The following is a 24878-nucleotide window of genomic DNA, read 5'->3' as shown; positions in this document are numbered from 1 at the left end:
ATATACAAATCACAATGTTCACAACTATCAGACATCCACCCAGTATCCTAATACATGGTAAGATGTCAGTTTCATCTTTATTACTTTGCATATGCTGTTGTCTCACTCACAACCTTCAAGCTATCACTCACAACCTTCAAGCATGGCCATAGAAACAAAAGCTCAAAACAAATAAATGCATGAATAGCACCCTCTTCTGGGAGGAGTTTCAATCACAACCCAGTGGCAGTTATTTATCTGACAAAGACTTTAAAAGGCATTATTTTCAGTGAATCACCCACTGTACGCTGGTTGGCTGGGAGAATCCCTCAACAAATAGGCCTAGGTGTAACCATCTGAATGTCTGACTTCGAAGTGCACGTGTGTTTCTGGGACCAGTTGTCAATGCAATGAGTTAATGGTCTCACCAGACAAACTAGCCTGCTATTAAACAATGTAAGCATCATGATGAATCAAACCAGCTCATCTGATCTCTCATTCCTTCTGAGACAACACTAGTGACTCAACTAGACAACAGCTCCAAAAGTATTTTTTTATTTTAGTGCAAAAAAGAACATTATTAAATGTTTTGGATATTTTCAGGAAAAGCAATGCTGTACAGGTCCGATATAATCTAAGGTGCTGTGTATAAATAGGTAACTTAAAACACGTATAAGCAGTAAAAACAAGACCACATCTCCCAAGAAACAAGTTTAGGATGAACAAAGGGTGGGGCAGACTACAGGTTGGGAAAACCGATGAAAAATGGTAGTATGAAACATTGAACATTACCCACATTGAAAGGGAAATATTCACATTTCAATGGACAAGCACACATCTTGTATCATAGTTTCCATAGCAAAAAACAAACTCAAGTTATCAATAACATCAAGTCCACTTGACTACATGTTTCTGCCCTCTGTACGATTGACTGTAGCAAACAATAACCTGAATAAACATGAGGCAGAGCTTAGACGATGCATTCCAAAACAAAAATGTCACTATTTCATTGAACAGCTACATTCAATGAACCCAATTAAAGCAACATGGGAGATGCCTTTCCATGTACCCCATGTGTATCTATGGGAACACAGCAGTACATGTTGCATATTCAGTATCAAGCTAATAGTTTAAAAAACATGACATAGGCTACAATAGTAAATCGTCAAATTGTGGGTGAGCAGCTATAATTGTTATTAGCGTGGCTTGACCAACATGTTTCACAGCAGTCAGTTAGGTAACATATCATCCATCTCCAAGGATATGCAAGGATATATATATTGTGATATATTTTTTTATGTTTTGCATTGGTTGGTTTTGCATTGGTTGGCTAAATGAATGCTGTTCCATGGGCGCATAGGAAAAAAAAGGCCAAGTCAAAAGCTTGGTTGGACCAACATAATTTCAGCTCAACACTAAAGATCATGTAGCGCTCTAACCACTTTTTTTTTTTAAACAGCTTTAGGATCGTGCACAAGAACTATGATTACAGAACGCAGGTTCACCGACTGTCACATGACAAACGTTCAAAATCATTCCATTTCGTGACAATGTAAGATTCAAATGATGCCTACCAGATATAATATCCTGTGTAATTATGAAGAAATGACCAGCAGTGTGACGTTACCATAACACTTGAACAGGTAACAAGAGGTAGAACACACAGCCATTTCAACACAATTGCACCAGACTCATAATGTACGTTCGAGTTTCCTGCTTGGATCAACCAATCAATGGAATTCATACCAAGTTCACTTCTATGAAAAGTGCATCCAAATTTACAAGTCGCAAGACCAGCACCAAATAATAATATTGACATAACAGTAAATATCAAGTACTTGATTTCTAAGAATGCCCAACAAACAGTCAGATTTTGGATTACTTTACAGGGAATTAGAAATTAAAGTAATGAATATCGTTAAGGGAGAAAGAAAAAAAAGTTGTTCAAAAAAGCTTAATCTATTACCATACTTACGGCAAGTGAAGTCCCTCGTGGATTTAAGGTGACATTACAGTGAAGGAGAAAAAACGTCTAGCACCTGTAATTAAGCTGTCCTTTTGTGCGTCAATGTACAAAATGTGTAATCTTGTTTGGCTAAGAAGAAAGATTGTAAAACGAAGTATATACCGAATTTGTGCTAGCAAACATACAATACAAATTAAATACAATCCCCCATACCATTACAAAGGTATAGGGAAGAAGCACTACAAACGCTATTAAATGCACCAAGCAAAAAAAAAAAAAATTTTTTTTTTTTACTACAAATACCCTAAATTCATATTTGAGAAACATCACTGCTAAAAATGTCTTGTTTAAAAACAATGCATAGTTAGAAAAGAGGGATAAAAGCCAGCCCATCTAGGCTACATGAAGAATTCCCTGCTAAAATCGAATTATTCAGGAGAACAGAAAAGGGAATAAAAATAAATATAATAAAGATCAGTATAATTTCAGTTTTGGAAGGCATTACATTTTTTTTGCATGAAAGTTCTGCGTATACAAATAAAGCCAATTTGACTTAATTTAATTCAACTACATATGGGCCAATAAAAAAATTATTCTATTATAATTTTAATAACCTCTTCTAAAAGCTTATTCAAAATATACCATATGTCCCTCAAGGCTATGCTACAAAGAACCACAATTAAAAAACAAAACCTTTGCTTGACTACGAATAATTGCCCCCCTGTTTTGCTGAGCAATAATGAAGAGAACATATCCATCTCCGGAATCCTTTTCCACCCAATAGAACCCCACCTCATTCTTCAGTCCCTAAGCTGTGTGACACTTGGAGCATAGGCTCACTCTACTGTACCGATTCATACATCAACGCCTGTACTAAAGATGCCAGCAACACGACTTGCCCCCCAGCAGGGAGAAAACCATGATTGAAACCATTTTAAAAAGATCAAAACTACAGATAGGGTTAACATATCCAAATCGACTGTGTGAGTCATCTACACACAAATTCATATTTTTTTAAATTATTTTTTTTAGAAAGACAACATGAAAATAAGGGGATACAAAAATGTAATTTGAAGAGACTTGACCTCCCCCCTAATGTAGATGTCTTAACATGTAACAAGGCTCAGAGAACATAAAAAGGTGTCTGTTGGGAACCAGTCCCATTCTATTAGTAAGTTTCTCTTGCAACACTGACCATAGATTGACAAAACGACTCAGTCCAAGTAAAAAAGGCAAGAGAGCGACAATTGCCGACAGTTTAGATTTCATATTACTAATTTGTATAGGTCTTGATTAAAAATAAGTGTTAACAGTTTCAAAATCTAATGAAAATCTAATGCTTGCTGTCATCAGATGCAGCATAAAAACATGTGTTGGTCACCAGTGTTGATGGACAAATACTCTGCAACTGGTACTGTACACAGGCCTGTTCAATTCATAGCTGTACATACAAATGAAAAGACAACATGTTAAGTATTTGTGTCCTGGTCAAAGTATCCATCTGGTCAGTGCACTTTGCTTTGATTGGCTGATAAATAAAGTTGTGAAGCAAAAGAATGATTATAAACCTTCCATTGGGCCCTTATCTTCGATATGCCCACCTCCCTTTAACCCTATAAAAAAAAATATGGAGAAAACGGTTTAGTGTGACCTTGTGTCTAGATTCTAAACAATCAAAGTGTGAGGATACTGCCCTCTAGTTTTTGATAGAAGTATTTCCTAATAAAAGTTTTTCCTTTGCTCAAACTCTGTAAACTACTAATTTACAAATACAAACAAAATGTACAACATGTCAAATAAACGAGTCCACCCCACCACAAACTATTTCTGAGGAATCATTTTACATACTACTGCCTAATAATGACCAGGGTAAGGCCAGGGAGAGGGGAAGAAAGTGGTTTTGCATGTGTGGGTTTGAAAACAATTGTGGACATTTTGGAAAAGAAACCATTCCAATTTGTTTGGGATGACACTTAACATGCCCCCTTACTGGTGAGGAGAGACGATAGACGGCACAAACCCACTGATGCCCACACCTGACACAGTAAGGGGGTTAGGTGGGAGGAGTGAAGGCTTCTTCCCTGTGTGGTCTGTCTCACCCCTGCCGACCCCGGTGCCCAGGCTTGGAGCTTCAGGCGAAGTACATTGTGCGCAGTGTGTCCTGGTGAATCTGAACTGCCTTGGCCAAGGCCTGCTGGTCACGCCCGTTGCTCTGTCCCGACGTGTGACTGCCCTCCGCACTGGAATGATCACAGGGGAAAGAGTTAGTGAATTCTTTAAAAAAAATATATATATTAAAAAGACCTTCCTTCATCACCTTCTGGTAATCAATCAATCAAGTTTATTTTATATAGCCCTTCGTACATCAGCTAATATCTCGAAGTGCTGTACAGAGACCCAGCCTAAAACCCCAAACAGCTAGAATGCAGGTGTAGAAGCACGGTGGCTAGGAAAAACTCCCTAGAAAGGCCAAAACCTAGGAAGAAACCTAGAGAGGAACCAGGCTATGAGGGGTGGCCAGTCCTCTTCTGGCTGTAATCACTCATCTACCACAATTTGAATGGTGCAGTGATGATGGAAATATCAGTTACTTTAATAGGGTATCAGAACAGGACCATGGTCGACAGCAGACATGGTGATGTCTCTTACCTGTCGTGCTCCTTGTCCACCAGGTGGTATCAGAACAGGGCCATGGTCTACAGCAGACATGGTGATGTCTCTTACCTGTCGTGCTCTTTGTCCACCAGGTGGTAGCGGGCACGGAATGCCACCAGGTGGGCGTAGTAGGCCGGTGCTGGGATGGACACAGAGCGGGTGCAGCGCACATAGGTGTGGCACAGCTGGTAGGTCAGTACCTGCAGCTCGTCTGAGGTGAAATGGTTGTCGTCCCACAGCACGTGGTAGTGGGATGGTCGGCTGGTCCCCTGAGGGGAATTACAAATTATATAAATGTTTATTGTAAATGGATTAGTCCTTTACTTTTTGGCTCTACTATAACCAACATCTAGAAATGTGAAAAGTCCCAATTATAAAAACATTTAGAGCAGAGGAACTACAATTCGATTCTCTCAAAAGCACATTATATTAGTAAAGCTGGCGGTGGGTCCATTCTCCACAACCTAGCTCTATAGTGTCCTGGGTTGTGTCAGACATTGTACCCTATTCCCATATAGTGCACACAAAGTAGTACCCTATATAGGGAATAGGGTGCCATTTGGGATGCACCCCTGGATGCTGGCTGGTTCTTACCTGAATGCCAGCATGGCTACACAGATAGAAGTCAAACTCCGATGGGTGAGTGATTTTGGTGTCCACTGTGGTGCCGGCAGGGATGTTGCCACTCTTACCAACCTGAACAAAACACATTAGGAATCATATAATATCCCAATGTAGGAATTTAATATGCACATTTATTTTACAGTAATAGTGGTCAGTATGAATTGGAGAGATTACGAACCCTCTCGTTTCTGTCCATGCAGAACAGTCGAGTGTGGTGTCTCTTCTGCACCACCACGAAGGTGATACCGGGCTGGTAGTCTTTCTCCAGCTTGATGCAGGCCTCACGGATCGCCAGTAACTCATGTTGGAGCACCTGGATAAACCCCAAAACGACAGCAGGTCCATTTATACCAGTTCAAAACAAGGAGTCAGAACGGTAACCAATAGAAACACAGCAGTGCAAACCAAAAAGGAACAATTACAAATTAACTCCCAAACAACCAAAATATCTGATTTGATCTCGGTAAAGACAAAGACAGGGCAGTCAGAATTAAATTGGAACAGTAACCAATAAACAGAAACCAATACAAAACCCCAAAATATATATTTTTTTTACTCACGGCCCACGGTTTGTACAGTACAATTACAGATCATGCAATTGAATTGAAATCCTATTTCCTCAAGTCTACCTCAAGTCTAACCTGGTTGAACTGGCCCTCAGATATGCCGTCGCGGTAGTAGATGATCCGGGTGGGCTTGAAGCGGGTGGACTTGTAGAACTGGATGAGCAGCTCTCTGACCATTGTGGCCAGGTCCTGGATGATGTCCTGGCGATGCTGCTGTACCCGCACCGTGGCACAGTAGCGGCTGGGGTGGGCATCCATGCTCCCCACCACCTAGAAAAGAGGACCAGGGATGTGATCTGGACAAAATTACACATCAGGGATTTTGGCTAGGGGTATAGGTCAATCTCAATTATATGTGAATGGAGGATGGCTAGATAAGCAGGAATTGCTGATTAATCATGAAGAATCACATCTGAGGAAGCACAGGTCACACTTAGGAGATTTTTTGCTAGTCAGGTGAAAGCCCATCAGTGAGCTAGGTGGAGTGGTAGACTATAGTTTTCCTTAGTCCTCTCCATTTTAGATGATGTTGGACATAGTCAAATAAACCACAGTAGACTTGACATTCACCCATAGACCTTAGACTATCAGTGCCATTGCTTCCACCATTTCAGATGGTGATGTTTGACATAGTATAGGAAACCACAGTAGACTATTGAGATGCACCCTGCCTCCCTAGCAGAACATGGTTGTGGGTATAGTAAAATAAACTACTGTGCACTATTGAGATGCACCCCTACATTCCCTGGTAGTTGACACAAGGCCCTATGGAGAGTCTGGTCTGTCTGACTTACTGCTGCGATGGAGGGTTTCTTCCCGTCTCCAGCAGGAGGGTGAGTGACGTCAGCACCCAGGAAGATGACTGGCTGCTGGAACACCAGGGGCCTGGGAAGAATAGACACCCACAAGGTTAACCAGAACCATCCTTAGAGAAGAAGTGTGAACAGAAGAATGGACGGAAACATTATAGTTTAAACAAATTAATCTCATTTACGGCATGTCATGGCTCTACAGTGCAACCATTTCACTTGCATAGGCGCCAAAATATTTTGCAGTGCAACCTTTCATTTATATTTAGGAGCACCAGTGCACCTATAATACTTAAGGATTCTAGCATTATTACCGCAAATATTTTTCACTGAGCTCCTAAATTCCTTTGTGTGTGCCTATATTTTTCAACTTAAGCACACACGTGCTCCTGGTAAAAAAGCTTTGAGCCCTGCATGTGGATGTATAGGTGAATGAGCATGTCGAAACAAGCCACCAGTCTCAGATGTCATGGACAAATGTATAACGGTTTATACATTTTGAACAAATGTATAACACTCCATTTGATTGATGACAACAACCAGCAAGTACTCATGCACATGTTAATGAGAGAGGTTCTACACTGACCTGCCCTGTGGGAGGAGGATGTTGTTGACCCCGCCCAGCTTGACGTTGATCTTCAGGCAGAGGTTAGAGAGGGTCTGGGGAGTGGTCTTCTGAACATTCTTCACCTGGACACACTGGGTGGCCATGCCCAGCACCGTGTCACCAACACGCTTCACCTCAGCTACACCACACAGGGAGGGAGGGAGACAGGCCATGTTAGCGCAACAGGAGAGATATACAGCTAGCGGTGTGTGTGTGTGTGTTAGAAAGTCTACATATGAGATTTGATACAGTTGGAAAGATGATCCAGGAAAAATAACAAAAGCCCTTTTAGAGCACAGCGTTCTAGCTGAACCAAGAGGGTTTACAGGTTAATCTATAAAAACAGGAGACAGCCATTCACTTAGGAACATACTTTCCACTTTCCTCACCATAGACGGGCGTCTTCCCAGGCAGGATGACCACCACCAGTTGCAAGCCTTGATAGGTGTACTTGAGATGTTTGAACATGGGCTCCACGCTGTCCGCCCCCTGGGCGTACTTACAGAAACAGGGTTGGCCCTGGATGGGCATCCCCGCGTCACGAGAAATCTTACGCAGCTGGTCTGTAAACGCCCTGAGAGAAACAGGTTTATCAGGGGTTAGATGGGGAAACAATAGTCCTAAAATATGTTAATCAGATTCAGAAAATATGGAAATCATAAAGGGCAAACATGCAAAGAATGTGTAGAAGTAATGAATGTTTTTAATACCATCAAGGAATTGGTAGAAGAAATGACTGGTTTTTAATACTATCAAAATTTCTGCAACAATAACTTAATAGATCCTCATCCTTGCAGATGCAGTTCTTACTTGAGCAGGAGTTCAGTACACTGTCTCTGTGGGGCGAAGCAGGCGATGGCCCACACCTTGATCTCTATGCCAGTGTGGAACTGCTTGTTCCTCATGTCCCACACTCCCTGGATGGGAGTTGCTATTGCTTTATTCTGCTTGAGTAAAAGGGAGAAGAGGTAAGGGTCAGAAACAAATAGTTGTCTGTAACCACTCTTCCAGCCAACCATTTCATGCGGATGAATTACCTGACGCATGAAAAAAAGTCACGACTAGACTAATGGAAACATAAAATACCAGTACAATTTTATAAATGCCAACAGACAATTTGTTAGTTCGACACGGTTGGATCTTTGTGTCTAAGAAATGGCGGTGGAAACACCTTCATGCTCAAATATTGATATAACCATCATCCTATCGAAGCGAACTTGGAGTCACACGATATGTTCTGTGATCCTCCCACTACACTGCAGTTTATTAATTATTAGTCTACAGATGAAATAAGTTATGATGAACTTCACAGGGTGATGAAAGTGCAAGGTGATGAGCTTGATGCTCCTTCCAATAAATATTGAGTCTTATTCTGGTGACATGATGATCGATGCTTGGCTGCTGTTAGACAGATACAAATATGGCTCTTATCCATAATAATCTCATGTAGGTAGCCTACCCACACTATCTGCCAGCTGTTGGCTAGAGAGCATGTACCAAGACGAGTGGGCACATTCTCTATATAACACAACAGTTTGTGACAAAACCATCAGTAGAGTTGAAAATGCGATGGAAACCTATTTAACTTGCATTTTTCATTCGGTACATGGGAATTTAATAGCAAAAGTTATTTTATGTGCACTACTTCATCATCCATAGCCTTTTATCTGCAAAAAGTCAGTTTGATTGAAACATCTCTGGTGGGAAAATGCAATGTTAAAAATATTTGCATGAAAATCTGTTGCAAATTGGATGGAAACCTAGCTTGTGGCAAAAAAAGGAGAAAAAAATAAGTAAAGTCTACACAGGTTAAGCGTTACATTTTTTTAAAGACAATTACACCCAACTGGGATATGTCTCACATTCAAAACACAAATGATATAATGTTAACACTCCAAAAAGCTCAGTACCAAGTTTATTTTTGCATAATATACCTACAGAACTGTGGTTCATCAGTGCACTGTTCTTACACATCAGAGGCAACAAGTGGTTTTGAATTACCTAATCAGTCAATCAATCAATCAATCCAGCTTAAATGGCAGAAACCTACCCGCCCTCCGTAGAGGATAGATGGGGCCTGGAGGACTCGGCCATTCACCTCGGTCATCTCATCCCTCACCATCACCCCAAACTCACGCACGTAAGGATCATTGTTAAAGTTGGCACTTCTCATCTGAAAAGGGTAAAGGTTCAGTGGTAATAATTCAGAGGGGATTAGTATACACTAGGACTTCAGAAAGACTGAAATAAATAATTTGCATATGGTCAGGCCACCAATGGTTCAATAACAGCATTTCAGTCATTGTACATTCAGTTACAACCAAATACATACTTTAAGTGCAAAAAAGCAGCTTTCAAGACACTCAGTGCTGGAGTTCATTCCAGTAACAGTAACTTTACCAGTTTGCTGATCTCTTCCTGGCGGTCGGGTGCCGATCGGGCTGTGGCACGGATCATAGTGGACGTCTGATTGTCTGTCAACTTCTTGATGCACCGCTGGCCAGCTACTATGTTGCATACCTGGACACATACAACTTTATTAATACCCTCAATGACACATTAAGGCATCATCGACCAGGAGATTAATCTCCCATACCCTAGAGATACAGGGCATTTTCACTGTTTCAATGGCACCCTGGAGTTTCTATAATACCGCCAGGGACCTCATTATTTGTAACAATTTGAACCCAGCAGTAAACCATCTGAGGTTGTGAGGGGAGACTGCAGACTGACCTCAAGGGGGAGGTAGGTGTGTTTCTGCTCCTGTCCAACCTGTAGACAGGGGAGGTGGGGGTAGCGTAGTATGAGTTTGTACTTGTCTTTGAAGTACTGTGCTACTGTGCATTCTATGGTCTGGCCATTCTCCTGCTGCAGAGGAAACCTGAGGTCAAACAGATGAGAGAAATAAAGAAAAAAATGTTTGATTGGATTTTCAAAGGTATTCCAGATCCCAAGTGGGGATTTCTGTTTGTCCTGATTGGTAACTGCTCTTAAATCTGCGCATAGAAGATGTGTTAAGCAGTTTTGTTTTACATCCCTATGCAAACCATTCCTGGTTATGTCACAAGATACTAAAGGAATTGAGGCAGTAGTTGTGAATCTTTTATGGTGTTCTTTCTTACGTCTGGTGGCTGGCTGGTCTTCTGGTAACATTACATACTCTGTACTTCCTTTTCATCTGACCACAGTGAGTGATCTCAACCTTCAGACCTGAGAATCACAACGGCAAAACAATGGTCAGATTCACACACTGTGAACAATAACATTTTCTTATTTTATCACATTCTACTTTGAAATAACAGTTCAAATCAGATTTTACTTCAATACACAAATAGATATCAATATTTATTATTATTATACTACAGAATTGTTGGGTATAAGTATTAAAGCATTTCCACTCAGACAGACAAAACAACCAACCCAACGCAACTATTGATTACCTGGTAATGAATGATTACCTTTGATTTCCTTGGTAAACTTTACTCTCTGGGAGTCGGTTAAGGGCTTCTGTTGTTCTTCAATGCTTTTGAAATCCAAAACCTCACACATGAACTCAATCACAGGCTGAGCCTTGTAGAAAGCGGTGGCAGACACTGGAACAAAACACCAAGCACAGCGATGAGATTCACAGACCTATCCTCCGGCTTCCAAATACATACTGTAACTTACGATTATGTAGGTTGCACTCGATTGAGGATAATTAGTTGGGTTTACCTTTTTAGGACCTATGGCATCACCTCAAAAAGTACAAGCCCTACCCAATCAGCACTTTAGGAAGAATTAAATCTATTTACTGCCTGTAACATACCATGGAATGAGATTCTATCCTCCTTCCAGTCACACACCCTACACAGAGATGTACTCTAGTCTGACACACTCCCTACGATTTAGGGAATAGGGTGCCATTTGGGACGCAAGCATTTCCTGTGTGAAACCTACCGTCAATGTTTAGCATCATCTTCCACAGGGAAGGCCTGACTGATTGGTGGAACCCAAACCAGACCTCCCTACCCCCGCCAAGGGGGTTAGAGCATCCCTCTGAAGGGGTGAAGAAAGAACGTCCGACGGGGGTGTACCTGGTGGAAGAGGGTGGGAAGACAACAATGTGATTCACCTCAGTCTCAACAGAATCTGCCTTTACAAGGAGCCTGACAGAGGAATTTGAATAAACATGGCCCAATACACTAGATGTAAATGGTGTGTACATAGGTATAGAGAAAACAGTGATTTGAGAGAAAGATTGAAGAAATTACTTGAGGGTCATTAAGTATGTGGACCAATGTATTATAGCAGACATGGTAATGCTTAGCCTATATGCAAGTTTTGTCTGAAAATGTTGTATGCAACTCTAAATACCACCATTAAATACCAATTTTACTTAGCAAAAATATACTGGTCGTTTTCAAGGGGAAAAGACTGACCTCATAGAGGGCAAATGTCTCATGACCACATCCAGGGCCTGGATGGTCTCGAAGGGGATGTTTGGCAGTCGTCCCGAAAGGGCTTCTTGAAGAGCTTGCAAACTGACGCAGGACACCCACTTTATGGCCACTTTGAAGCTCCTGTCCTTCCCCTCGCCTGGGATGGTCACTTCCAGCTCCACCTGTGAGTGTGCGTGTACAGGTGTTTTAGTGTGTTTAAAATTGGCATGACTACCCAATTGGTCAAAGCATCAAAAAGCTTAATAAAATATATTTTTCATATCACCAGGCAAGTCAAGACCTTACATGGAATATGTATCCTATACACAAGGTAAAACCACTCTCCATCCAATATCATGGATGTCATTAATATAGTATCACATTGCATGTAATCACATCAATAGTCCCATAACATCACCGACACCTCAGGTCAGATGGGGAGACATACTTTTTCCCTCCCTATGGGTAAGGGCATGGCTGTGTAGAGATTCTTCCTCCCGTCATACACTGGCTTTCGATCCCCAAAGATCTGCGTTTTAAAGTGCTGTACCATGTGCTCCACAATTTCACTGAGAAGAACAAAAATGGAGCATATGAGACGTTATCAACAGTTTTTATGCTATAAAATAGGACTGTGTAGTATGTCATATAACAGAAGTGATGTGCATCTGGAACAGTTATTCTCAAAGAGTGATCATTTGAAACGGGGCTCAATTTGGAGAGTTGAAAGACATTTCAGGGTTACAAACCAAAAATCGTCTTTTCGATATTGACGTTTGATTTAGTTTATTCTGTTCTTTCGAGTTTTCTAAACGGATTAACAATTCCACAATGAACATTGCATGGGGATGAATTGTGGCTACCACATCCGTTTGGTGATTAGACCTATGCATAACGTATTTGATCTTTGTCTTTATCAAACTAAAGTTTTTTCATATTTTCAGTCTGGAACCTGTCTATATTTAGTGGGTTTCTAGCCTAGGCTAATCAATTGTAAATGGCACTAGCAGTTCGCAGACTAGGATCGTCACTGGTTACCACAGCCACAAAGTCATAAACCCCAACTGTTTCTACAATTTCTCTTCTTAAAAATCAGATGTTAAACCTAACCCTAAACCACACTGCTAACCTTATACTAAGACAAACATTTTCCTTTTGGTTTTCATGATATGTGACACGTTTCAGGAAACTAGGTGAATGTTGCGCATCACTACTTCAGAGGAGAGGCATTTGAGCATTAACATTTTTTTTTTGCAAAATGCGTTTGCCAGAAATGCCTTTTGGAACGTGAACTTTCATGTGCCTTATTAACAAACTTGTATGCCATCTGTAAATATGAACACAATTGTTAAATTATGAGCCTAGTTGGTTTAGCCACGGAGAAAACAGGAACCTTCCCACTTTCCATGATTGGCTGAGATAATGGGTTGGACATGCCGAGATGAGTTCGGATTGGTCTGCCATGTAGCACGCTTCGGTCTATAATGAGCTGCTTAATGATAACTCCACTTTCTGGAGGACCGAGTTTTGAAATCAGTAGAATGCCTGTTGGAAGCAAGAGTATGATAGCTAAGGAGAAAAATGTAGGCGTTTGATTACAAGGGAGTTGAAAATAGAACACAGAAAGCTGTTGTATAAAACACATCTCTGGATTACGTCTTCAAACGAAGGCAACCATGGCATCCATGACAGAGGGAGAAGTGTTCATTTGTGTATACGGGTAAGAGTCTAGCTAGCTACAATTTAATATATTATACGTTTCTAATTGTCCAAAAGTAGTTCTCATTGCAAGTTAAAGCATACAGTTAGATAGCTAGCGAGAGAGCCAGCCAACGTTGGCTAATGTTACGTGTATGTATATTATTCTTATCTCAAAGACATTTACATTGCTAGCAATAGCCTAATGTTAGCTAGCTAACATTGAACCTAGTTGGTTAGCGTTTAGCTACCTGTAGATTCATGCAGGGTGGTAACGTTATGAGTTGGGATTATGGTTCATCATTTAGCTAGTTACACAATATTTTTTAAAGACTCCATTATGCAAGTAACCATTTCACTGTACCGTTTACACCTTCTGTATCCTGTGTATGTGACAAATAAACTTGGGATTTGATAGTGTGTTTACCAGAGACTAAATGTGAAGAACATAATGACCAAAACCAAAGTCAAATTATGATATAACATTAAGCCAACGAGACAGTGTCCAAGTTCTAAAATGATCTGGTAAAATGCCCTGCTTTTATTTTGTCACTCACAACCGTAAGCTATGAAAGCTTTGGTGGTTTAGTACACGACCGTACTCACGGTTTAGCACATGGCCTCACATGTGAATCCTTAAAAAGTTGGGTGGGGCTATGGCTTAAGGGTGTGAACGATGCTGAATGAGTGTAGACCAAGAGCTCTCCAGTAGGTGTACCAAGACATTCAAGGGCCATTTTCTCAAAAGTGGGGTTACAAGTTTATCACCTTTCAAAGCAGAATTACTTTTCAATTGTTCCTCAACTGTAGTGTGACATACCAGGTTTCTAGCCGAGTCTCTACTTTTATCCAATGTAAAAAAAATAATACAATTTCAAATTTTGTTACATAGGACTGAATCGAGCCGGTCGGTTACATATAGCGATTGACGTTGTGCCTGTTGTAACTAATGACAACCGCTAAGACCCCACGCAGAAAATTGTTCCAAAATTTCAGCTCATTATTTTAACACATATTTCCCACCTTCAGTCAGCCAGTCCATTTTGAATTTGTGATGAAACTGTCATCATTTGGCAAGGAATGTAGCTTGTGTATCCCATCAGTAACATTTACATTTACGTCATTTAGCAGACGCTCTTATCCAGAGCGACTTACAAATTGAAAGTTCATTCATATTCATCCTGGTCCCCCTGTGGGAATTGAACCCACAACCCTGGCGTTGCAAGCGCCATGCTCTACCAACTGAGCCACACAGGACGATACGTCTTTAATAGGCATTTATTTCTCTAAGTCCACTCAGCACGCATGTGTGGAGGGAGCAGTCGGAACGCAATTGAGTAAGTGAGACATGGAAGGGTAAGGGAATTTAGGGATCAGAATTGTGTGATACTTGGCTTCTTTTTTGATGTGTTGCCCAAATGCATATGCACAAATGGAACTTGAGTAAAAGCAAATTAACGTAGTCCTCAAGAAAAAACAAATTACACCAAATAGTTGTACAGCTTTTTTGCTTTAATTTTTTTTTATATATATATATATATATATATATATATATATATATATATATATATATATATATATATATATATATATCATCATCTCTGGTTAAAGGTAAAGTTTTGACGTCCGTTCAAGTACTCGATTACTCATGCCCATACCTAGCTCACATGGGAAAAATGGCACAGCTTCCAGAAAAACAGTCTCTTTCAAACTAGGGATTTCGTGGCTAATTGTGGTAAAACTATTTTATGAACTACACATTAACACCACCAGCCCAAAGCGGGAGGTTAAAAAAATACTTAGATATACTCTGGAACTTTGGCAACTTCTAACTAGATAATTGAATACTCAGGCGAAAGCCTGTAAACCAAATAAAACGGTTCCTTACCGGTTGACCCTTCTGGGGCATTTCTCTGGCTTGATGTCGATGTCGTAGTGGTAGACCTCCAGTTTGGGGATCTCCATCTCAAAGAAGTTGGCCTGCAGTTTGATTGTCCTGCCCATGGTGCCAAAGTCTGGCCGCGAGGGGGGTTTGAACACATACTCTGGCACTGGGGGAGATGGGGGATCTGGATCAGAGGGGTCAGGGGTAGGAAGCAAACAAACGAACAAGTTAATAACTGTACAGATGGAATGGATTGTGCCTAGTCACAGATGTGTTTGTGCAGTTTTTCCAACTCCTATGTTCATTATCACAAGTTAGCAAGACACCCTGTTTGCGCTAACGCACAACAAGATTGTTCTAGAATATTATTTTTAGAATTCGAATAGTTGGATGTTCAAAGCATTTGACTTCCATGCTTGAACTATTTGGTTGGTGAGCCCTGACCAAGTTGGGACAACTTATTGAACACTGAGGACTGTGAAGAGACACACACACGATAACTCACACCCACATGGATTTCGTATTGGAGTAGTGGCCTGAGAGCACACACTTAATGTGTTGTGAAGTTATGAAATGTAATGTATATAACTGCCTTAATTTTGCTGGACCCCAGGAAGACTAGCTGCTGCCTTGGCAAAACTGGTTCAAAGTCAGTCTTTTCTTTAGCGGTCTGTTAATCCTAGAGATTATGTGTGTTTCCTCAGATAGCTAAGCTTCTATGACGAGAGGGTCAAATTTTCAACTTCTAATCAGCATGTCTAAGAATAACTGGCATCCCACGTGATAACCAGCTTTGTTGTAGAGAAGGGGATATCAGACCCCTGAAATTCGGGACATATGATGTAAAACAAGTCTCTTTGAAAATAATGGTTATTCGGACACGACCTGACTTGCGTTCTAAATAGGTATTTTAGGAATGCGATATATTTTTTTATAGTATGTCAATCTTTAAATTGAGTATGCTTTAAATGCGTCGATGTTCTACTCATTTTGGCTCATCTATTAGAATTCACTGCACACTTTTGAAGAAGAGAATCGTTATTCCTGAGTCTGTTTAACAACAGCTGATAATCAGATAAGGGGACGCCCTGTACCCAAATAAATCATCATAGCATACCACCCTGCATACCACTGCTGGCTTGCTTCTGAAGCTAAGCAGGGTTGGTCCTGGTCAGTCCCTGGATGGGAGACCAGATGCTGCTGGAAGTGGTGTTGGAGGGCCAGTAGGAGGCACTCTTTCCTCTGGTCTAAAAAAAAAAATATCCCAATGCCCCAGGGCAGTGATTGGGGACACTGCCCTGTGTAGGGTGCCGTCTTTCGGATGGGACGTTAAACGGGTGTCCTGACTCTCTGAGGTCATTAAAGATCCCATGGCACTTATCGTAAGAGTAGGGGTGTTAACCCCGGTGTCCTGGCTAAATTCCCAATCTGGCCCTCAAACCATCATGGCCACCTAATCATCCCCAGTTTACAATTGGCTCATTCATCCCCCTCCTCTCCCCTGTAACTATTCCCCAGGTCGTTGCTGTAAATGAGAACGTGTTCTCAGTCAACTTACCTGGTAAAATAACGGTAAAATAAATAAAAATAAATGAATGGCAGGAATCAAAAGTTGTGCATTACATGACGCATTCTCAGGATGGGTGAGCCAAGTATCTTGATATGTTACCTACTGCATTAGTTCTTAATAGGATGCAGTAAAATTAGTACACAGTATGTCATTTTAGTAAGTAGCAGGCAAGATAGATTTCGGACATGGCCGATGTGCTCTAGTGCAGTCAGCTGTTGTCCAGTGTTACTTGCCGGTAAACACTACCTAATTGATTCCCACAGTTATACTTGCCCTATTTTATATCCAATTTCCTTTGCCTGCCAGAATCAAGACATTTAAAGATGTGGGAAGCTCTAAAGGCTAGCAAGGGCAGGCTACTTTTCCTTGCTTTCACATCGCCCCCATGTAAATGGTAGCGGGACATGTTACCAAAAGCTGTCCGCTGCTCCAAAAATCTCACTCCACCCCTGGGCACGCAAGCGAGTAGATCAACGGAATGAAGCTTGTAGTAACATTAAGGGTGTTTTCACACATACAGTTTCGGTCAAAAGTATGGACACACCGACTCATTCAAGCATTTCTTTATTTTTACATTATTTTCCACATTGTAGAATAGTGAAAGCATCAAAACTATGAAATAACACACATGGAATCGTGTAGTAACCAAAAAAAAAGTGTTAAACAAATCAAAATATGGTATATTTGAGATTCTTCAAAGTAGCCACCCTTTGCCTTGACAGCTTGGCACTCTAGGCATGCTCTCAACCAACTTCACCTGGAATGCTTTCCCAACAGTCTTAGAGTTCCCACATATGCTAAGCACTTGTTGCCTGCTTTTCCTTCACCCTGTTGTCCAACTCATCCCAAACCATCTCAATATGGTTGAGGTCAAGTGATTGTGGAGGCAGGAGCATCTGATGCAGCACTCCATCATTCTCCTTTTTGGTCAAATAGCCCTTACACAGCGTGGAAGTATGTTGGGTCATTGTCCTGTTGATAAACAAATGATAGTCCCACTACATGCAAACCAGATGGGATGGCGTATTGCTGCAGAATGCTCTGGAAGCCATGCTGGTTAAGTATGCCTTGAATTCTAAATAAATCAGTGTCACCAGCAAAGCACCCCCCCACCTCCATGCTTCAGTGGGAACCACACATGCAGAGATCCGCCGTTCACCCACTCTGCGTCTCACAAAGACACGGCGGTTGGAACCAAAAATCTCAAATTTGGACTCAGACCAAAAGGACAGATTTCCACCGGTCTAATGTCTATTGCTCGCATTTCTTGGCCCAAGCAAGTCTCTTATCATTGGTGTCCTTTAGTAGTGGGTTCTTTGCAGCAATTTTACCATGAAGGCCTGAATCACGCAGTCTCCTTTGAACAGTTGATGTTGAGATGTCCGTTACTTGAACTCTGAAGAATTTATTTGGTCTGCAATTTCTGAGTCTGGTAACTAATTAACTTATTTTTTGGACTGCCCTTGAAGAAACATTCAAAGTTCTTGAAATGTTTCACATTGACTGACCATCATGTCTTAAAAGTAATGGACTGTTGTTACTCTTTGCTTATTTGAGCTGTTCTTGCCATAATATGGACTTAGTCTTTTACCAAATAGGGCTCTTCTGAATATACAAGGCCCCTACCTTAATTGAAATGCATTCCAGGTGACTACCTCCTGAAGCTGGTTAAGAGAATGCCAAGAATGTGCAAAGCTATCAAGGCAAAGGGTGGATACTTTGAAGAATCTCAAATATATTTTGACTTGTTTAACATGTGTTTACTACATAATTCCATGTGTGTTATTTCATAGTGTTGTCATCATCTTCCCTATTATTCTACAATGTAGAAAATTGTAAAAATAAAGAAAAACCCTAGAATGAGTAGGTCTGTCAAACTTGACTGGTACTGTAGTTCTGAGCAATAGTTGAATCAGTGATTATTTCTTAATTTTTTTGTTGGTCCGGCTGGTTTCACATTGCCAAATGTCAAACTAAAATGGCTCAACAAAATCGTGTTCATACCAGTCATTTGTTTATTAGAGAAAACTCTCACATTAAATCCATGTATTATCATTAATCAGCATAACTTGTCCCAAACGACATATTACTTTCTCTTTGGTCTTCCAACAACATGCGGGAGAAAACAGCACAATAGCCGCTCCATCTTACGACGCGAGTAGGCTAAATTCAGTAGCCTATAGCACCACCCTTTGAGCGACCCACGTTGTGTAATTTTGTGCATTCCCAAGTGCAGATAGTGTATTCACACTAGGGCTGGGACTACACCAGTATCGAGAAACTCATTAGCATTGTTGAAAGGAAACAAAACAAATTTAAATTCTTTAGGAACACATTATCATCCAGTCACATTTATTTATTTTCCAAGCTATATATAGCCAGTGCTGAGCGATTAACTGAAACTGTGGTTATTTTCCATTTTTTTAATTAATTGACTGGTGTCAGTTCAATTATTTGAATTCCATTTTGTGTTCCTCTCTGTGAGCTCAATGCACACATCACAGTTCGTCTATAGAGATAAATCAGAACCAGCCTGAACTGTGCGATGTAGTAGGGAGTTGTAGTTTCCAACAGGCCAATAGTCTACGCACTTAAGCACCTAAAACTTGGTAATTAACTATGACCATAATCCATTGTGCATCTACATTACCAAGAGTGTGGGAAGAAGAAGAAAAGGAGAAAAAAAAATGAGTATGTGGACACCTGCTCGTCGAACATCTCATTCTAAATTCATGGGCAATAATATGGAGTTGTTCCCCACTTTGATGCTATAACAGCCTTGAAAGTCACTGAGCTCTTCAGCAAGGCCTTTCTACTGCCAATGTTTGTATAAAATATATACACTGCTCAAAAAAATAAAGGGAACACTAAAATAACACATCATAGATCTGAATGAATGAAGTATTCTTATTAAATACTTTTCTTTACATAGTTGAATGTGCTGACAACAAAATCCCAAAAATTATCAATGGAAATCAAATTTATCAACCCATGGAGGTCTGGATTTGGAGTCACACTCAAAATTAAAGTGGAAAACCACACTACAGGCTGATCCAACGTTCTTAAAACAAGTCAAAATGAGGCTCAGTAGTGTGTGTGGCCTCCACGTGCCTGTATGACCTCCCTACAACGCCTGGGCATGCTCCTGATGAGGTGGCGGATGGTCTCCTGAGGGATCTCCTCCCAGACCTGGACTAAAGCATCCGCCAACTCCTGGACAGTCTGTGGTGCAACGTGGCGTTGGTGGATGGAGCGAGACATGATGTCCCAGATGTGCTCAATTGGATTCAGGTCTTGGGAACGGGCGGGCCAGTCCATAGCATCAATGCCTTCCTCTTGCAGGAACTGCTGACACACTCCAGCCACATGAGGTCTAGCATTGTCTTGCATTAGGAGGAACCCAGGGCCAACTGCACCAGCATATCACAAGGGGTCTGAGGATCTCATCTCGTTACCTAATGGCAGTCAGGCTACCTCTGGCGAGCACATAGAGGGCTGTGCGGCCCCCCAAAGAAATGCCACCCCACACCATGACTGACCCACCGCCAAACCGGTCATGCTGGAGGATGTTGCAGGCAGCAGAACGTTCTCCACGGTGTCTCCAGACTCTGTCACATGTGCTCAGTGTGAACCTGCTTTCATCTGTGAAGAGCACAGGGCGCCAGTGGCGAATTTGCCAATCTTGGTGTTCTCTGGCAAATGCCAAACGTCCTGCACGGTGTTGGGCTGTAAGCACAACCCCCACCTGTGGACGTCGGGCCCTCATACCACCCTCACGGAGTCTGTTTCTGACCGTTTGAGCAGACACATGCACATTTGTGGCCTGCTGGAGGTCATTTTGCAGGGCTCTGGCAGTGCTCCTCCTTGCACAAAGGCGGAGGTAGTGGTCCTGCTGCTGGGTTGTTGCCCTCCTACGGCCTCCTCCACGTCTCCTGGTAGCGCCGCCATGCTCTGGACACTACTCTGACAGACACAGCAAACCTTCTTGCCACAGCTCACATTGATGTGCCATCCTGGATGAGCTGCACTACCTGAGCCACTTGTGTGGGTTGTAGACTCCGTCTCATGCTACCACTAGAGTGAAAGCACCGCCAGCATTCAAAAGTGACCAAAACATCAGCCAGGAAGCATAGGAACTGAGAAGTGGTCTGTGGTCACCACCTGCAGAACCACTCCTTTATTGGGGGTGGCTTGCTAATTGCCTATAATTTCCACCTGTTGTCTATTCCATTTCGCACAACAGCATGTGAAATTTATTGTCAATCATGTTGCTTCCTAAGCGGACAGTTTGATTTCACAGAAGTGTGATTGACTTGGAGTTACATTGTGTCGTTTAAGTGTTCCCTTTATTTTTTTGAGCAGTGTATATAATATTTATTAGGGTACTTGTCCAATCTGCGTTTTTTAATGACCGCCACGGAATAGAACAATGCTCAATCGTGAGGTGATAGAGAGCAGCTGTTGCTTCACGAGGCATTTACCTGAAAATACATGATCTAAGTGATTGATAGTTGGTATTCAGCAGTCATAAAAGTATGACTTATTTACTTTACATGTTGCGTTTTGTATTTTTGTTCAGTAAAGTGTTGGTGCCATGTTTAATGAGCTGAAATGAAAGACCCCAGAATTTTTCAATACACACAAAAAAATATTTCTCAAATTTTGGGCACAAAGTTGTTTACATCCCTATTGGTGAACATTTCTCCTTTGTAAAGATAATCCATCCACCTGGCAGGTGTGGCATATCAAGACACGGATTAAACAGCATGATCATTACACAGGTGCAACTTGTGCTGGGAACAATAAAAGGCCACTAAAATGTTCAGTTTTGGCACACAACACAATGCCACAGATGTTTCAAGTTCAGAGAGTGTGCAATTGGCATGCTGACTGCAGAAATGTCCACCAGTGCTGTTGCCAGATAACTGAATGTTCCTTTCTCTACCATAAGCCACCTGCAATGTAATTTTAGAGAATTAGGCAGTACACGTCCAACCGGCATCATAACCGCAGATCACGTGTAACCACGTCAGGCCAAGACCTCCACATCCGGCTTCTTCAACTGCGGGATTGTCTGAGACCAGCCTCCCGGACATCTGATGAAACTGATGAGTATTTGTCTGCAATAAAGCCCTTGTGGGGAAAACTCATTCTGATTGGCTTGGCTCCCAGGCCCACCCATGGTTGCACTCCTGGCCACTCATGTGAAATCCATAGATTAGGGCCTAATGAATTTGTTTAAATTGATTGATTTCCTTATATGAACTGTAACTCAGTAAAATCGTTGCATTTATATTTTTGTTCAGTATGGCAAAAAAAATAATCACAATTTTGTAAACAGCATAGCTCTAGAGATGAGATGCTGACTTGGAAGTAAATAAAGTCAAATAAAACAAATGTAATATATACAATTTAAATATTTTATTCAAGTGAATAAATGGTTAATAAGTGAATAAGTAAGTGGGTAATAAGTAAGTGGGCAATCACTACCATCATGGGACTTCAATTGTTTTATTCTGTGTTACAGCATTCAACCCACATAACGAAATTAATGTTTAAAAAAATTACACCCCGATTTGTGATTTATTTTTATAATCTAACATAAACCCTAAAATGCACTAGTCGCTCAACACTAGCTATAGCACACAATATTTTACATACAGCAGATTATTAAAGGACCAAAGAGCTTGTTCTGCTTTGTGTTTTCATTTTTGCCATGGAAAAAAATATTGTGACACTGTTATAGTCACAGCCCTGGTTCACACCAGTCCAAACAAACCGAACTAAAGGGGGGAAAACATGCCACACTTCTGAAAAGTCACTCCAAACCAATTTAGTGTTAAAGTACCCTAAGACTGGTGTGAAAGAAGCTTACCAGAGCCAATTGACCCCGAGGAGTGAGGTGGTTCAAGCATCTCAGCAGCTAGAAGAGAAAAACATTTGTCAATTGACATGACTCACAATGATTAAAATGAAGGCTGCATGGATCACAAAATGTTCTGTAATATTCTTAGAACTTCCTCCTATTCATAATGCCCAAATAAAACCGTGTCACTTCATTCTCCATGTTCATGCCCTGTAGTTTATTGCTGCATAGCTAGCAACTACAAACCCTACCAGTACACTTGTTTACACCGGAAAACTAGCAGTATTTCAATCTTCGATGGAGTAGTGTGGATAAAGGTACAATTTGGACTACAGTGGAATCCCTCATCCCTGCATTGAGGTAGGTTTTCCAACCCATATATCGTACCTGCTTGCATCTTCTCGCACACTGACTACCCATTTCCAAATGCCTCACCCTCTTATCAGCCTTAGAACAGAATCATGTACAACTGCTGAGCCAATTTTTCATCTCCCTTATCAACAAGTACACACCAGCAGCTCAGCAATCTGACCACTCCTAAAACCACCCATCTTCCTGAAACTGGTCACCATCATTCTCAGTAACTGAAGGATTGGAAATAATTAACTGGAAATAGTCAACCAGTGTATCAGTGGTGCAACCTTATTTTCTAGCAAATATTAATTCTCACAACTGGCTCCACTTTGAACAATTTAAGAGTAATGAAAAATTACCCACTAGTAGTATAGCATAAAATATATGTTCGCTAACGCTACTAGTCACCATGGATGCTTCCCCCAACCTAAATACCAGGCCATGTTCCCACTTGCAAACTAAAACAGCCTGTTAGGAGAGGATATTTTCTTTAATTGGCCTTCGCTTAACGGCGTTTTGTTAGTGATCAAACAATTAGTTCCCCATTCTCAATTTCAACTCAATAGCTAGTTAAATGTAGCTAGCTAATGATGCACAACTTAAGTATTGTTGCTTGCTCAATATATAGCAAGTTGACTGGTACCCATAATGGTAGCTAACGGCAAAGAGAATAACTCGGTGCAAACAGTCTCCGAAATGTAGCGGGTTAGTCAGCTAGAAAGTTAGACAACAAGCAATGGTTAACAGGTAGCTAACTAATTCATTAGAACGCAAACCAAGTTAGCTAGCTAACATTTTAAAAGGTTAACAAGCCGCCGTTGGGTAGTCGCCTTGTTATCCGTTAGCAGGCTAACGTTAGCTAGTTTACTAAAAATTAGTTTCTGAGCTAGCTCGGTAGCTAGTTACTGGCCAACCATCTATTTGATTTTTTTTTTTTTTACTATTTGCTATTTATACAAATGTCTCCTGCTTTAGGATTGGACTTGAACATGATTGAAGTTAATCGACTTCCAACTATCGTTAGCCAGGTCAACAGGCTTAGCTAACATTAGTTAACTAGCTAACAACAACAGGCCAGGCAAACGGTGGCAAGGCTTGCTAACGCGAGATCTAGCTAACTAACTAGGGACGAAATGTTAAACTGAGCTTGGCGAACAATGTTACAAAATGAAAACAAAACCGTGTAAATGATTGGAGGCCCCAAAGACCAAACTATCACCACATGTATTCGCTATCCGTCTTGCTAACTAGCAAAATGCTAAACTTACCTCCAGCTGCTCCACTGGAATACATTTTATCGTTTGTTCAGCGTGCACTCTGTGGTCGTACGTACGGGTACTCCACTTTTCTCAAACGTCGCCAAAATACATACGTAAATGGGTACTATATATATATAAAACAGTGTGGGCGGCTCTGTTAGGAAGTGGAAGGTTTTAGCCAAGCAGTAAATTACAACACCACGATAGCTTTATCATCCTCGGCACGGCACCATCCCCCCAACACAAACCGGAGCTATGCCGAGAGAGGCTAGCGAAGGATCTGTGTGATGTCACACGCACAGTCCACTCTCTTATCCCCGCGCGGTCTTTCCTTGGCCGTGTTCATTTTACAACATTGCGAAAATCAGAGGAAGATGAATCAACCAAAGTGCAATGAATGTATTTAATTTAGGCCCTGTAAACACTACAATATTAAAATAGCTGTAACGTTACCAACCAAATGTGTAATTTTACTTAATTTGGCCACTGCCGAATGCCTTTCGCTGGAAGAAAAAACAGCAGTCTTTTTCGGGGCATGTTGTATTTGAAATAAATGCTCACTGATAAACCCATCTCGTGGATTCCACAAAAGTCCTGCGAACTAGCTTAACATTCATTA

At 41.2% G+C, this 24878-nt stretch overlaps 1 protein-coding gene across 8 annotated transcripts; it reads right to left on the bottom strand.

Annotated features, from left to right (window-relative positions):
* Window positions 1-518: 518 nt before the first annotated feature.
* On the bottom strand, window positions 519-24556 carry LOC129830845 (protein argonaute-2-like). 8 transcript variants are annotated; one of them, XM_055893631.1, is made up of 20 exons: window positions 24269-24556; window positions 22656-22703; window positions 15214-15394; window positions 12076-12196; window positions 11628-11809; window positions 11146-11282; window positions 10647-10799; window positions 10329-10416; window positions 9940-10087; window positions 9607-9726; window positions 9257-9379; window positions 8017-8153; window positions 7596-7780; window positions 7186-7345; window positions 6585-6675; window positions 5854-6060; window positions 5403-5537; window positions 5195-5296; window positions 4670-4869; window positions 519-4185 (listed from the first exon to the last, which is right to left on the bottom strand). In XM_055893631.1, exons 1-20 carry the CDS (start codon window positions 24291-24293, stop codon window positions 4077-4079), a joined length of 2652 nt encoding a protein of 883 aa, XP_055749606.1. In that variant the 5' UTR covers window positions 24294-24556; the 3' UTR covers window positions 519-4076. The 8 variants fall into 8 exon arrangements, with proteins under 8 accessions (XP_055749606.1, XP_055749602.1, XP_055749603.1 ...); XM_055893627.1 differs by having other exon boundaries at window positions 15214-15414; window positions 22661-22703; XM_055893628.1 differs by having other exon boundaries at window positions 8017-8150; window positions 15214-15414; window positions 22661-22703.
* Window positions 24557-24878: the final 322 nt, after the last annotated feature.

The sequence above is a fragment of the Salvelinus fontinalis genome, chromosome 32 (assembly GCF_029448725.1).
Source record: "Salvelinus fontinalis isolate EN_2023a chromosome 32, ASM2944872v1, whole genome shotgun sequence".
NCBI lineage: Eukaryota > Metazoa > Chordata > Actinopteri > Salmoniformes > Salmonidae > Salvelinus > Salvelinus fontinalis.
Note: the sequence above shows the minus strand (reverse complement) of the source record. Positions and strands in the feature narration are given on the sequence as shown.

Coding starts and splice junctions, on each gene's coding strand:
- LOC129830845 (XM_055893627.1), bottom strand. CDS start 24,293: ATGTATTCCAGTGGAGCAGCTGGAG. Junction 15,415..22,660: donor CACTCCTCGGGGTCAATTGG/CTCTGGTAAGCT, acceptor TTTGCTTCCTAC/CCCTGACCCCTCTGATCCAG. Junction 7,781..8,016: donor TGTACTGAACTCCTGCTCAA/GTAAGAACTGCA, acceptor TGTTTCTCTCAG/GGCGTTTACAGACCAGCTGC.